The sequence below is a fragment of the Hyaena hyaena genome, unplaced genomic scaffold, assembly GCF_003009895.1.
Source record: "Hyaena hyaena isolate Hyena2069 unplaced genomic scaffold, ASM300989v1 scaffold_202, whole genome shotgun sequence".
In the NCBI taxonomy this organism is placed as follows: domain Eukaryota; kingdom Metazoa; phylum Chordata; class Mammalia; order Carnivora; family Hyaenidae; genus Hyaena; species Hyaena hyaena.
The window spans coordinates 878614-892110 of NW_024080832.1; the positions used below are offsets into that span (position 1 = coordinate 878614).

General features: G+C 44.7%; 1 protein-coding gene and 1 long non-coding RNA gene across 2 annotated transcripts in view; one reads left to right on the plus strand and one right to left on the minus strand.

Annotated features, from left to right (window-relative positions):
* LOC120238184 (diphosphoinositol polyphosphate phosphohydrolase 1) overlaps positions 1 to 13497 on the plus strand; it is a 114157-nt gene that overhangs the window by 57821 nt on the left and 42839 nt on the right. The window contains exon 2 of the mRNA XM_039241809.1: positions 1046 to 1156. Within this exon, the coding sequence (XP_039097740.1) occupies positions 1046 to 1156 (111 nt within the window). The remainder of the gene's footprint in view (positions 1 to 1045; positions 1157 to 13497) is intronic.
* LOC120238187 overlaps positions 5455 to 13497 on the minus strand; it is a 14465-nt gene continuing 6422 nt past the window's right edge. Inside the window, exon 3 of the long non-coding RNA XR_005530154.1 lies at positions 5455 to 6329. This is a non-coding gene — a long non-coding RNA (uncharacterized LOC120238187). The remainder of the gene's footprint in view (positions 6330 to 13497) is intronic.

Consider the following 13497-nt stretch of genomic DNA (forward strand, 5'->3'; position numbering starts at 1 on the left):
TTTGGGGAGCAGTAGAGGATTCCTTTCCTTTTAGAAGTAACGCCAACCCACTTCTACTTCCAAAGGAGGAGTCCAGCTGACTGTTAAGCTCCTGTCCTAGAGAAGGGGAAGGAAAAGGAACAGGGGAAATCCTAGATTTTATTTCAGCCATGATTCGAATGTGGTTAATTTTGAATTAATAATACTGTAGTCTCTATCCGCATTTTGTGTGTGTGTTTGGTTTGTTTTCTCATTTCTTAAAATTTTGTAGTAAAAAGTATTCCAGTTTTCTCCCAGCTGAAAGCGTGATGAGGTTTTTCAACCTGACATGTAGCTGAGGGAGTTGGGGTCTCCGGACACACTTAGGGCTTGGAGTGGTGATGGGCCAGGAGCTGGGACACAAAAGAGTGAGGACCGGGAGGGAAAGTGTTGGGACTGTGGTGCCAAGCGGGGCCGAGGTCGTCTTCGCTTCTGGCCAGCCCTTCACAGCGTTCACAGGCTCATCCGTGACTTTCCACCACCCCCCGTCCTCATCAGCTCCGTGTTCAAAGGGCATTAGAGCGGCGCCTGGGTGGCTTAGTCGGTTGAGCGTCCAATTTCGGCTCAGGTCATGATCTCACGGTTCGTGGGCTCGAGCCCCGCGTCGGGCTCTGTGCTGACAGCTCAGAGCCTGGAGCCTGCTTTGGATTCTGTGTCTCCATCTCTCTCCTACCTTCCACTGCTCACGCTGTGTGTGTGTCTCTCTCTCTCTCCCTCTCTCTCTCTCTCTCAGAAATAAATAAAACATTAAAAAAAAGAGGGGGGGGCATTAGAGAAAGGAGCAAAGAAGGGGATAGATAGGACCGGTGACTGAGAGCCTGGGGGGCAGTTGGAGGTATGGCCACTGGTTCAGGTGCCCTTCTGCTTTTACAAGGCAGATGGTCTACTTTTTCCAATAGAAATGAAAGCTCCCTTACAAGAAGTGACAAAAGGTAGATCTTAGACTTCTGTGGTGGTTAAGAGTCTGAGTTTGTATAAATGTGTCTTTTTTGTTTTTAACTGCCCGTGTGACTTCTGTGACTTTCAGGTGCTACTTGTGAGCAGTAGTCGCCATCCAGACCGATGGATTGTCCCTGGGGGAGGCATGGAGCCCGAGGAGGAGCCGAGCGTGGCGGCAGCCCGTGAAGTCTGTGAGGAGGTGAGCATTGAGAAGAAAGGGCACAGCGGTACCTTGTCATCCTGCATCTGTCATGTCTGTGTCGTCCTTTCCTCCGTCACCATTCACTGACTAAACCTCCTCTGGATCCCAGAAAGAAGACATTTGACAGCTACCATGTGCTTCCTTGATGTTAGCTGTGCCATGGTCATGTTTAGCAGGCACTCTGTGCAGGGAGAGGGCTCATAGTAGTGACTGTCTGTAATTATTCCAGACAGTCGTTTGTGATTTCCCATGGAGCTCTTTCAACATCGCCTCTGTCACCTGTGGCAGAAGATCAAGAACAAATAGCTCATCAGCCCTAAGAAATCAGAGGAACAGGCAGTATTGCTATAAATGGCTCATTCTCATTAACCTTCAGATGAGGAGGCGGTGGCCCTCGTTCTCCTGTGCTTCCTGGGTCCTGGCCTTAGAAAGGTGGCTAAGGCAGCAGTTCTGTTAGCCAGAAGCTGTTATTAATAGTACCATTAGAGAGATAATAGCATCTTCTTGGTTATTTAGTCACATGATGTTCGGCATATATGTAGTGAATTCCTGGGCCACACCCAGTATATCTTACTGGATACTCTAGAATAAGTAGTGGGAAGAAGTAAAGTCTTGGACCTTTAGTTCCCTTACTTTGAGGAAATTAAGAAAGAGGATTGCAGTTCGAAGCCAGGAGGAAGGAACTAGCTAACGTTCCTCTATGGCAGCTTGTGGGGACACCACGCTGTGCTCTGCTCATGTGATTTCATGTGTCCCTCTCATTTTATCATATACCTGGTGTCCGTAACTACACTATAATCTCTGGGAGCAAAGAGTATGTTTTGTAGTTGAAATCCTCCCTTCCTGTGCCTAGTACCAGGTAGATGAATGGGAAGTAATTATGAATACGTGCATCTGTGACACATGGAGTAATGGATGGATCAGGGAAAGTCTTGAAGAGGTACCCGTGATGGAGACTTTCTGAGCGTAGGGAGTATTAGACATCGTCAGAGAGGATGAGGGGAGGGCATGCTCACAGTAGTTAAGAATCGGTGTCCCCCTTTCTTGTCAGTCTTGAGATAATGGGGAGTGCACTGGGACAGAGCGGCCTGGAGGGGCAGATGTGATTCTGTACTCTGCCCTCCTATGGCCGCAGGGCAGCATATCTGTGCCTGGTCCTTTCTAGAAGATCTCAGAGGCTTGGCCATTCAGGTAAGTGTGGCAGGACCAGTTGGTGGACCTAAGCTGCACGCTTTTAGTTCAGATCAACTGGCTCCTGTAGGTTCCAAGATACGTAAAGCAAAGTGACGTTTGAAAGAGCCTACGTGGCAGTTGCGGATTAAGAAAGGTATTTGGAAGACCTGAAATAAAGAGAGGGTTCTAGAATAGAAAGAAAGGAAAAAGTTCAGTGACTTTCTGCCAAACTTGCTACTTGGTTTTAGGAGTCGTGGGGGGAAATCGAACAGCCGTACCTTTGTGGAGATATTTGGATTTGGCGTCTGTCTCCAGAGAGCTTGTATTAGTTGCTGTTAACTGTTGTCGTTTGATTTTGAGAGTTACAGTTGAGTCATCCCTGATTATACATGTACAGCGAAGATGGAGAGAACAGATGACTGCAGGAGAGACGCAGTGAGGGGCAGGAGGTGGGGTAGGGCATCCCCCTCACCTTTGTTTCCTGGAAAATGCCATCCCTCGCACCTGAGTTGGTGAGAGGGAGGCTGCGGCGGAGGAAGAGGCAGACTGCTTGTGATTCGAGAAGGTGGCGCAGCACTGAGGCGCAGCACTGACATTGAGTCGTGCCCTCGTCTGTTCAGGAACCCCCCCTGCCCACCTGTCCGGACGGGCCCCTGAGCTTGAAATTAAACCCTGCTTGACTCTGAGCAGACTTCCCCCTCCAGTCAGAGGGGACTCCTGCCCCACCATGTGCTTTATTTCAGCATTACTGAGAGAGAATGTCTGTGAGCTGCCTGCAACTTTCAAATATGACACCAAATAAATCACATTTGCACAAATATTAAACATTAGTGAAACCAACATTTCAGTGGCTTCTATCAAAATAAAATAGAGGGTATGGCTTTTCCAGTCCTACATTCATCAACCTAGTACAAGACTTGGGGTCAGAGAGGAGGTAGATAGATTTTTTTTTTTAATTGCCCTTGAAAGGTAGCTTTTGTAAGCAGAAATCACTATTCAGGGAGTTTATTTAGGTTTCAAAATGTTATGACTTTTGTAAAAATACACATTCAAAAACTTTGTGTTTTTTTTTTTACCATAATGCTTACAGCTCTGACTGTTCTCTGTATAAACATGGGAGATTTTACTAGTTCCTTTTAGATAATATTTAGGCCAGTTAATCAAGGATCTTCAGATGTTTCAAATTGGATTTATACAGTTAAATATATTTTATTGCTTTCTAAACAACTTCAGTTATTTGACTTAAAAAAATAAAACTCTGATGAAGCTCTTCAACTGAAGTCCTGTGAATCTCCTATATTAAACTTACAAATGAAGTGAGTTTTAAATTCTTTAAATATTCCCATAATATATGTAAACCTATTAAGATTTTCAACTTAAAAACACAAGTCAGAAAGAAAGTATTCAATTATACTTTCAAAACTGTGGTTACAATCTAACAGGCCAAGTTCTTTTTTTTTTTTTTTTTTTTTTTTTAAAGTAATCTCTATGCCCAACACGGGGCACAGAGAGAAAACGACACAAACAAGAGTTGCATGCTTTGTGGCTGAGCCAGCCAGGCGCCTTAGGCTAAATACACTGGTGTAGATTGAGTCCAACACTTTTTTAAAGCAAGGTACAATAGAAACACTAATAATAGCACAGGCATGCCAGAAAGACAACCAAACATGTTATTTTTTTTTTTTTTTTTTTTTTTTTAAAGTAATCTCTATGCCCAACACGGGGCTCAAACTCATGACTGCAGGATCAAGAGTTGCATGCTTTGTGGCTGAGCCAGCCAGGCGCCTTAGGCCAAATTCTTTTACACATTACAAAATCATAAAATATGTCTAGTCTCCTTTTTTAAAAAAATTATTTATTTATTTTGACAGAGAGACAATCCCAAGCAGGCTCTGCCCTCTAATCGTGGAGTCCAATGCAGGCTTGATCTCATGAACCAGATCATCTCCTGAACTGAAATCAAGAACCCCTGGTCATCTTCTTAACATAGAAATATATTACGGTTTTGATTCTCTGAAATATTTCTTCCTTTTTATTTTAATCAAAAAAATTTTTTATGTTTATTTTTGAGAGAGAGAGAAAGAGACACAGCACAAGCAGGGGAGGGGCAGAGAGAGAGACACAGAACCTGAAGCAGGCTCCAGGGTCTGAGCTGTCAGCACAGAGCCTGATGCGGGACTCAGACCCACAAACTGGGAGATCATGACTTGAACCAAAGTCAGAGGATTAATTGACAGAGCCACCTAGGTGCCCCACTCTTAAACCTTTCTATATTTCATTCTAAATATTTCCAGCACTGCACCAGGGCAGGGTGGCTCAGTTGGTTAAATGTCCAGCTATTGATTTCTGCTCAGGTCATGATCTCAATCCATGAGATCAAGCCCTCCTATGGAGCCTGCTTGGGATTCTCTCTCTCTGCCCCTCCCCTGCTTGTGCTCACTTGCTCTCTCTCAAAAATAAATAAACATTAAGAAAAAGAAAAGGATAAGTAAAACATGTAAAAAGCCGGGGGGGTGGGGGACCTGGGTGGTTCAGTTGGTTAAGCATCTGACTTCGGCTCAGGTCATGATCTCACAGTTTGTGGGTTCGAGCCCCATGTAAGGCTCTATGCTGACAGCTAGCTCAGAGCCTGGAGGCTGCTTCGGATTCTGTGTCTCCTCTCTCTGACCTTCCTCTGCTCACGCTGTCTCTCTCTCTTTCTCAAAAATAAAACATTAAAACAGAATTAAAAAAGAAAAAGAGAGATGCATACCCACCAGAGAAACCAGACCCTTCCTGTTAGTGAGGCCACGACTCTTTGGTGGCCTAGTAAGAAATGCTGATCCAGTCCACTGTTCTGTCAAGACTATAACTTTGGGGCGCCTGGCTTGCTCAGTTGGTTAAGCATCTGACTCTTTGTTTTGGCTTAGGCATGATCTCGCAGTTCATGGGTTCCAGCCCCATGCTGGGCTCTGTGCCAGTGGTGTGGAGGAGTCTGTTTGAGATTCTCTCTCTTTCCCTCTCTCTCTGCCCCTCCCCTGCTCATGCATTCTGTCTCTCTCTCACTCGCTCGCTCACTCACTCACAAAATAAATAAATAAACTTTTTAAAAAATTTTGTAACTTCAAAAGCCTGGTGTGGTAGAGTCCACATCGGTTGGGAATGGGGTATTGAGTGAGCCCTTTGCAGTATCTGGCACGCGTGGCTAACTGTGTCCTTCAGCCTGAAGACTACTTCCCCAATCGAGTGTTTGTGATTCTTCCCTACAGACTCAGTCTCTTTCCTGTGTGTTTCCACTGCAGTCCGTACTTCCTAGCATTGTGTTTATCAGCTTTCTCGCTTCTGCCTGCTTAATGTGTCCTGTGCTGGGCTTTACATTCCGTGTAGTCATGTGCTGTTGTGGTTTACTCACCATTCAATCCACAGTGCTTCTTAACACACAGTGAGTGCTTCACAACGTAAATGTTTCAGTTATTGACATGGCTACTAGAGTCGCCACATAAATACAAGATAGGCCCTTTTTGGGTTGCCAGAGGTAAACATGCCTGCGGGTGTCTCAGAACTGTGCCTAACAGGCCTTGCAGAACTGAAAACTTGGGTCACAGTGCACAGGCAGGTGTCGCTCAGGGTGGGTGGAATGACAGTGGGAATGCGGGATAGCTCAAGGAGCCCGGTCACTGCCCTGTGGCCTGGCCCCCGTCTTCTGCGGGGCTGATGCCTCTCTAATCCCTTCTCAGCGGCCTGGCTCCTGCTTACCACCTTCTGTGTTGTCCCTCCTGTGTGCGTCACTTACCCGTCTTACCTGTAGCTCACGTTCAGCCTTCCCAGCGGAGGGGACCTGTGGGCACAGCTACCAGGTGACCTCTTCAGCTTCTGGCCGTTTTGAAGGTGTTAGCCTCAACGTGGCATCAGTTGCCGATTTGTTATCTGTCGCTGTGCCCCGGGCGTCCAGATCATGTGCTGTAAAACATGGCGGCCTGTGCTTCAGGCCACCTGCGGCAGCTTTTCCAGGAGGACCCTGTGTACGTAAGAGAGAAGTATTTACCATCACAGGAAGGTGTCTGTAACACACATTCCTAAGTGGTCAGCACAGACTCTAAAACAGTATTTGCTATGTAAAACCGTTCAGTGGAAGAGAAATGTGTGTGTCTATTTGTGTAGAGAAAATGAGCAACGCTGCTCGCACATTCACTGTGTTGCCTCATTTAATCCTCTCCAGACTCTCTGAGACAGGAGCCGTTACTGTCTTCGCTTTACAGGTGAGGAAAAACAGTTTCGGTGAGATTAAGTCCAAACAAATTGTGCCCAGCTAAGTGTGTTCAGGGTAAGACTTGAATCCAGAGCGTCTGGTCTTCGCACCCACGCTCCTCTGATACCATGCTCCTTGAGACTGCCTACCAGAATTTCACAGCAGTTGTCTGGGTTAGCTCATGAGTTATCAAGTTTTTCCACAGAACGTATATTTATTTTATTACCAGGAGAATTTCCTAGATAAACATGAATGGAGTGAAATTATTAAGTCTGTCATGGCGTCATCAGGCCAAGGTACCAGTAACCTCAACCTCTTCGGAAGCTTTGTTTAACCCAGTTTAAAGATTTCAGCACGTTGGCTGAATTTCAGAAACCGATAAATCTGTAGCACTTGAGACCTTAGCAGTCACATTTAGAGGGCTAAACTATTCCCTTTTGGAAACTGGCCTCCGTTTTTTAGCTGCATATAGTCAGAATCCTATTACAGTGACCTGTCCGAGGGCGAGCAGGCTGAGGCTTTCTCCCAGGGCTAGAAGGGGGCCCAGGCAACAGGACGTGTCTAGCCCAGGGCCACAGAGGCTCGTGGGAGCCGGCCACGTGACACCCTCTGTAATAAAAAAGAAAAGCACCTCTTTGTGTAGTTTTCAGAGCTATTGAATTAGCTATTGCTAATTCAAAAGGAAAGGTAAACCTTTTGGCCGACAGGAAAGACGGAGAGAAACTGGATCTGAAACCGTGCTGTCTTCTGTTCGTCTGTTACATTCCCCATTCTCACCTCAGGTGCGCCAAGAGCCTTATCACAGAGGCAAAGAACATCAGAAAACAGAATCGGGAGAAAAGTATGTGTACGTGCACACTTGCAGCTGCGTCCTTTTCCAGGATGACAAAGATGGGTGCCTTCTGCCTTTAGGGAAGCGTAGTCAGTGGTGACACTTGGAAATACGTGGCCAGATGCCAGGCCCTTTTATCTGCGGCTTCGCATCTGGACATGGCCTGTATCCTCTATAGCTTTAAAAAAAAATGTAGCTTGTTCCCTCACTTCCCCACTTGAGGCCTAATAGCACACTTTCCTGCCACTCCTCCGGCTCTTCCCACCTGCTGCCTTGCCACATGGACCCACCATCTTGGAAATTCCTTTAGATTAGTTCATGATGTTGTCTTCTACTTCCCTGCATCTCTTGCCGTCCTTTCGCAAGGTTTTTTTTTGTTTTTGTTTTTGCTTTTTTTTATTTCTAGGAGAGAGAGACAGCGTGAGCAGGGGAGGGTCAGAGAGAGAGGGAGTCACAGACTCTGAAACAGGCTCCAGGCTCCGAGCTGGCAGTCAGCACAGAGCCCGACGCGGGGCTTGAACCCACGAACCGCGAGATCATGACCTAAGCGAAAGTCGGACGCTTAACCGACTAAGCCACCCAGGCGCCCCACCTTTCACAAGTTTTTAATACACTGTACAGAAAGTAAAAATTTCACCACGTGTTTGGCTTAATTCACCTTCATCGAGGAGAGCTTTTTTGAGCAGCTGGGTGCCATTACGTAGTGTCAAGGATCATGGTGCCTCAGGAGTGCCCAGGTGCTTTGTAGGTACCTCTAGCCTTGGTGAGCTTGCACCGTCCCGTCCAGATCTCTTGTATCCTTTCTTGACCTCTTTTGTATTTTCAGATAAGAGCATGGGAAATGCTGTGTGAACTTTATTTCAAAAATCTATATTGGGGTGACTGGGTGGCTCAGTAGGTTGAGCGTCTGACTTAGGCTCAGGTTATGATCTCACAGTTTGTGAGTTTGAGCCCTGTATCGGGCTCTGTGCTGTTAGTGCAGAGCCTGCTTCAGATCCTCCATCTCCCTCTCTCTCTGCCCCTCTTCACTCACGCTCTCTCTCTCTCTCTCTCTCAAAAATCAAGAAAACATTTAAGAAAAAAAAAAAAAGAAAGAAAAAATCTGTATCATCTCGGGGTGCCTGAGTAATTCAGTCGGTTAAGCATTTGACTCTTGATTTTGGCTCAGGTCATGATCTCACCGATGTGAGACTGAGCCTCCCATAGGGCTCCGTGCTGAGTGTGGAGCCTGCTTAAGATTCTCTCTTTCTTGGGGCACCTAGGTGGTTCATTTGAGTGTCCGACTCTTGGTTTCCGCTCAGGTCATGATCTCACGACTTGGGAGTTCAAGCCCTGTCTCTGGCTCTGTGCTGACAGCGAGAAGCCTGCTTGGGATCCTTTGTCTCCCTCTCTCTGCCCTCCCCTGCTCTCTCTCTCTCTCTCAAAATAACTAAACACTTAAAAAAAGATTCTCTCTCTTCGTCTACCCTTCTCCCCTGCCCACATGCTCTCTCTCTCTCTCTAAAATGGGGAAAAATCTATATCCTCTTACGCACTTCTTGTACTGTGTGTTCCCTGTGCCTGCAGACTATGGCGGCACTCTCTAATATGTGTGTCATAGCAGCCGGGGAGCTCCATGTGGGATCTCAGAACCGTCTCTAGCAGGGAAGGCATAATTTCATGTCTCTTGTTAACGTTTTGGAAACAATTTTTAAAAAGCCTATAACTACTTGGGAATAGTTTAAGATACTATTTTGTCAAGCTTTTTTTTTTTTCTAAAGGTCGTAAGTGTTGGACTCTGGAGTGGAGAAAAACGTGAAGGCTCTGTGTGACTGTGTTGAATTTTCACCTTTATTTTTTGGCCCCATCCTGAACAGTTGTGAATGAAAGGTGGGGATAGGGTATCTCAGAATTTATTAGAGAAATAGCATGGTTCTCTTTAAATCCCAAACTTTAATCACAATATATATAACATCATACCATAAGAATATTTTTAATCAGTTTAACATGATAGGTAAAAGGTGGGGAAGTAATATTATAAACCAGGGCCCCTAAGGGGTCAACATGGAGGGTAGACAACGTAGACAAACAATTGACGGTGGATGTAGCTCTAACAAGGTGGGGAGAGCCCGCCCTGGTCAGGAGGGCGTGCCTGCCAGGCCTAGCCATTAGCTGCCATGTGGCAGTCGAGACCCAGTGTGGTTCTGACGTTTCAAGAAAAGCTTGAAAGCTAGATTCTCATGGGAGAGCCCCTGGTCTTTCAATATAGGAAACTAATTTTTAAAAATTGTTTCCAAAATGTTAATCAGGTGCTCACTTCAGCAGCACAAATAGCAAAATGTTAATCAAAATAATACATGCCTATGCCTATGGATTAAGACAACAGCCATAGTAATACTAAAAGGCCCATAATTGAGGCGCCTGGGTGGCTCAGTTGATTAAGCGTCCAACTTCGGCTCAGGTCATGATCTCACGGTTCGGGGGTTTGAGCCCCATGTCGGGTCTGTGCTGATAGTTCGGAGCCTGGAGCCTGTTTCAGATAATGTCTCCCTCTCTCTCTACTCCTCTCCTGCTCATGCTCATGCTCTGTCTCTGTCTCTCAAAAAGAAGCAAACATTAAAAAAAAATTTTTTTTAAGGTCCATAATTGAAAATCAACCAAAAGATGTGTTCCTAGTGAGGTGAGCAAGCTGTATTTCAGATTTTTACATTACTTTCAAATGTGAAGTGACAGGCTCCATCCTCTCAGAAAAAGACTTTCAATTTTTAGTCTCCTAAGTGGTAGATGAAAGCAAATAAAGGCCTTTAACCTTAGCAGTATTTTTCACTGTTTAATAGAAACATTAATATGAGAACATACGTACAGCTGTAAATTACTGTAAATCAAGAGAGACCATAAATCAACCTAATTTCTTTGTTGAAAAGCAGGTTTTATTTAGATACCGTGACCCGATTTCCATGATTTAATGTTTAAGGAATTTAAAATTACATGAATATGAGTTATTAATAGCAAGGTACATGTATGGCTACATGCACCTACAGATTTACCTTAAAAATAGGTACAAAAATAGGCAAAGAATTTTTCTATATATTTGAACTGTTTCAAAATAAAAAGTTGGGCAGCAGATAGACAAAGTGCTTATTATATGCCAGCTATATCCAGATCTCAGGGAGGAGACTATGAAGTTCAACAGTATGATGGATCCCACTTTCTTTAAGACAGATTGTGTTTTTGTAAGTACTACCAAGTTTTTATTTTTACTTGGAAAGGATATTTTTAGCTCCTTTGGTCACAGCCTTATAAAATGGAAGAATCATCGTGTCTCTTGAAACATCTTATTTTGGTAGTTAATTCCTTTTATTTATGTATTTATTTAAAAAAGTTTTTTAATGTTTTATTTATTTCTGAGAGAGAGAGCATGAACAGGGGCGGGTCAGAGAGAGAGGGAGATACAGAATCCGAAACAGGCTCCAGGCCCTGAGCTGGCTCTCAGCACAGAGCCTGACACGGGGCTCGAACCCACGAACCGTGAGATCGTGACCTGAGCCGAAGTCGGGTGCTTAACCAACTGAGCCACCAGGCACCCCGGCAGTTAATTCCTTTTAAGGAATTTAATAGGAAATGTGGTTCGGTGATTTAAAAAAAAACAATTTCAGGAAAGCCTTTGTTTACCTAACGGGGACACACATTTTCATGTGTGGAAGCATCTTTACTCTGACCTCCTAAGAAAGCATGTAAACAAAAGTACAGCAAAGGAAGAGCTTTTCCTTAGAGCAGCTAATTTTGAACGTAGAAAACGAACAGAGAAAGCCCTGCCTTGGCACGCAGGCCTGCGTGAGGCCAGTTCATGTGAGAGGACAGAGTGAATCCCGCGGGTCGCTGGCAGAGGCCCATAGGTAAATCCGCATCCAATCTCCTGTTTTTGGCAGCCGAGAACTTGGAAAGGGCCCTTCCTCTCAGTTACAGTTCAGGGATGAAAGGAGACCTTGGCACAGCCGCCGCCGCAGCGGGGGGCTGGGCCGGGCGCGCTGTGCTAATCCTCGTGCTCGCCTTCTGCTCGGGGCTCACGTGGCCCGGAGTGTAATTCCACTCTGGCCCCAGAGCAAGGAGGCCGCTCTCTCCTTTCGTGGGAGGGCATCTCTCCACCGTTCCCAAATGGGAAAAGGCTTCTCCTGGGTGCCTTCCATGGGTACTTGTAGAGTCCAGTTTAAAATGATGGACAGTTGTTCGTGACCATCATTTTGGCTTTTGCAAAAATACTGGATGCTTACAGCTTTATGACAAGCAGTCCTCCAAGTGTTCCTACACGTTTGTGCCAGCGAGCCTTTTAATATAAATATACATGCGCTTTTGGCTGGAATTTCCATTAGGGTAGTTTGTAAAATTTTTAAAACTTAAAAATAGAAACAGTATAATCTGAACAGTGCTCTTAATCTGAGGGCTTTTCGTGCACTTGTAGCACTTCGTGAAGTGGTTCACGTGGCCAGTTTGATCAGTTGATTAAGCTAGTAACTTAGAATAGCTCACCATTCTTGTGATTATAGAAATAATTCACAGGGGTGCCAGAGTGGCGTAGTCAATTGTTAACGGTTCAGGTCATGATCCCAGGGTTGTAGGATCGAGCCCTGAGTCAAGCTCCACACTGAGCGTGGAGCCTGCTTAAGATTCTCACTCTCTCCTTCTGCCCCTTCCCCACTCGCACGTGGTGTGTGTGTGTGTGTGTATGTATGTTCCTAGCAGAATGAAAATCCAGAAGGCACAGAGAAGACAGTATATTAACATAATTCCATGGCTGACTATATTTTCCCCAACATTTTAATCATAAAATTTTTCACATATACAAGAAAAAATTTAAATAGTAAAACAAACACTGTATACCTTCTTCTGGATGTAGTATGTTAGCTTTTTGCATATTTGCTTTATCTCTATATGTACTTTCTTGGCTCTGCCATTTGTAAAGAAGTTATACATATCATGCCAGGTCACCTCTAAATTCCATTCTTTAACATGCGTCTTTTTAGAATAAAGCCACTTCACTACATCACCACATCCCTTTGTCACACTTAAGAAAATTCATAATTCCATAATTCCATTAAACTTTTTTTTCAATGCTTATTTATTTTTGAGAGAGCACAAACTGGGGAGGGGCAGAGAAAAAGGGAGACCCAGAATCTGAAGCAGGCTCCAGGCTCCACGCTCTCAGCACTGAGCCCAACGTGGGGCTTGAACTCATGAACCATGAAATCATGACCTGAGCCGAAGTCAGACACGTAACCAACTGAGCCACCCAGGCGCTCCCCATACTATCATTTAATACTCCATATTCATGTGTCCCTGGTTGTCATGAAACGTCTGCTGGATCTGTTCCTCACCAGGACCTAATCTAGGTTCACGTGTTACAATTGATTGTATGTTTTTTTTAAGGCTATTCTGTCGTAGAATCATAATTCCAGCTTTTCCATTGCTCCATGCTCCATGATACTGACTTTTTTAAAAAGAGCCCAAGGTAGTTGTCTAATAGAAGGTCTCACGTTCTGGGTTTTGTTTGATTATTTTTTCTTGGTGTCCTTTAACTTGCTTCCTTACCTGCCCTGTTTCTAGCAACTTCGTTTAGAGTGGTGCTGTCCAGTAGAACATTCTGAAGTTCTGTATATGTACAGTCCAGTATTGCAGCCACTAGCCATATATGGCTGTTTAAATTAATTAAAATCAAAACTTTAAATGCATTTCTTTAGTCACACTATCTGCATTTCAAGTGCTGCTTAACTGCATGGCTGTATGTAAATAATGGCCACTGTATTGAACAGCACAGGACTAGAGGCTTGATTCGATGTAGGACCGACATTTTTTGATAGGTTGCTGCACATTTTGATAGGTGATGCTGTGTGTTTCCTAATATTTAACGTCAGGAGGCGCATGTCAGGTTGCCTTGCCATTAGTGATAAAATGTTCCATCAGCTCATTACTGACAGATTTCTCCCTTGTAGAAGTGCATTTCTGCCCAGGCAGCAGAATTGGTTAGCAATCTGTTGAGTAGTGCTTCCACACTGTATGAATAGCCTGCCTCTCAACAGTCTTTCAGCTAGGAGTTTTAGCCTCTACTGATGATCTTTACTGTATAGGGCC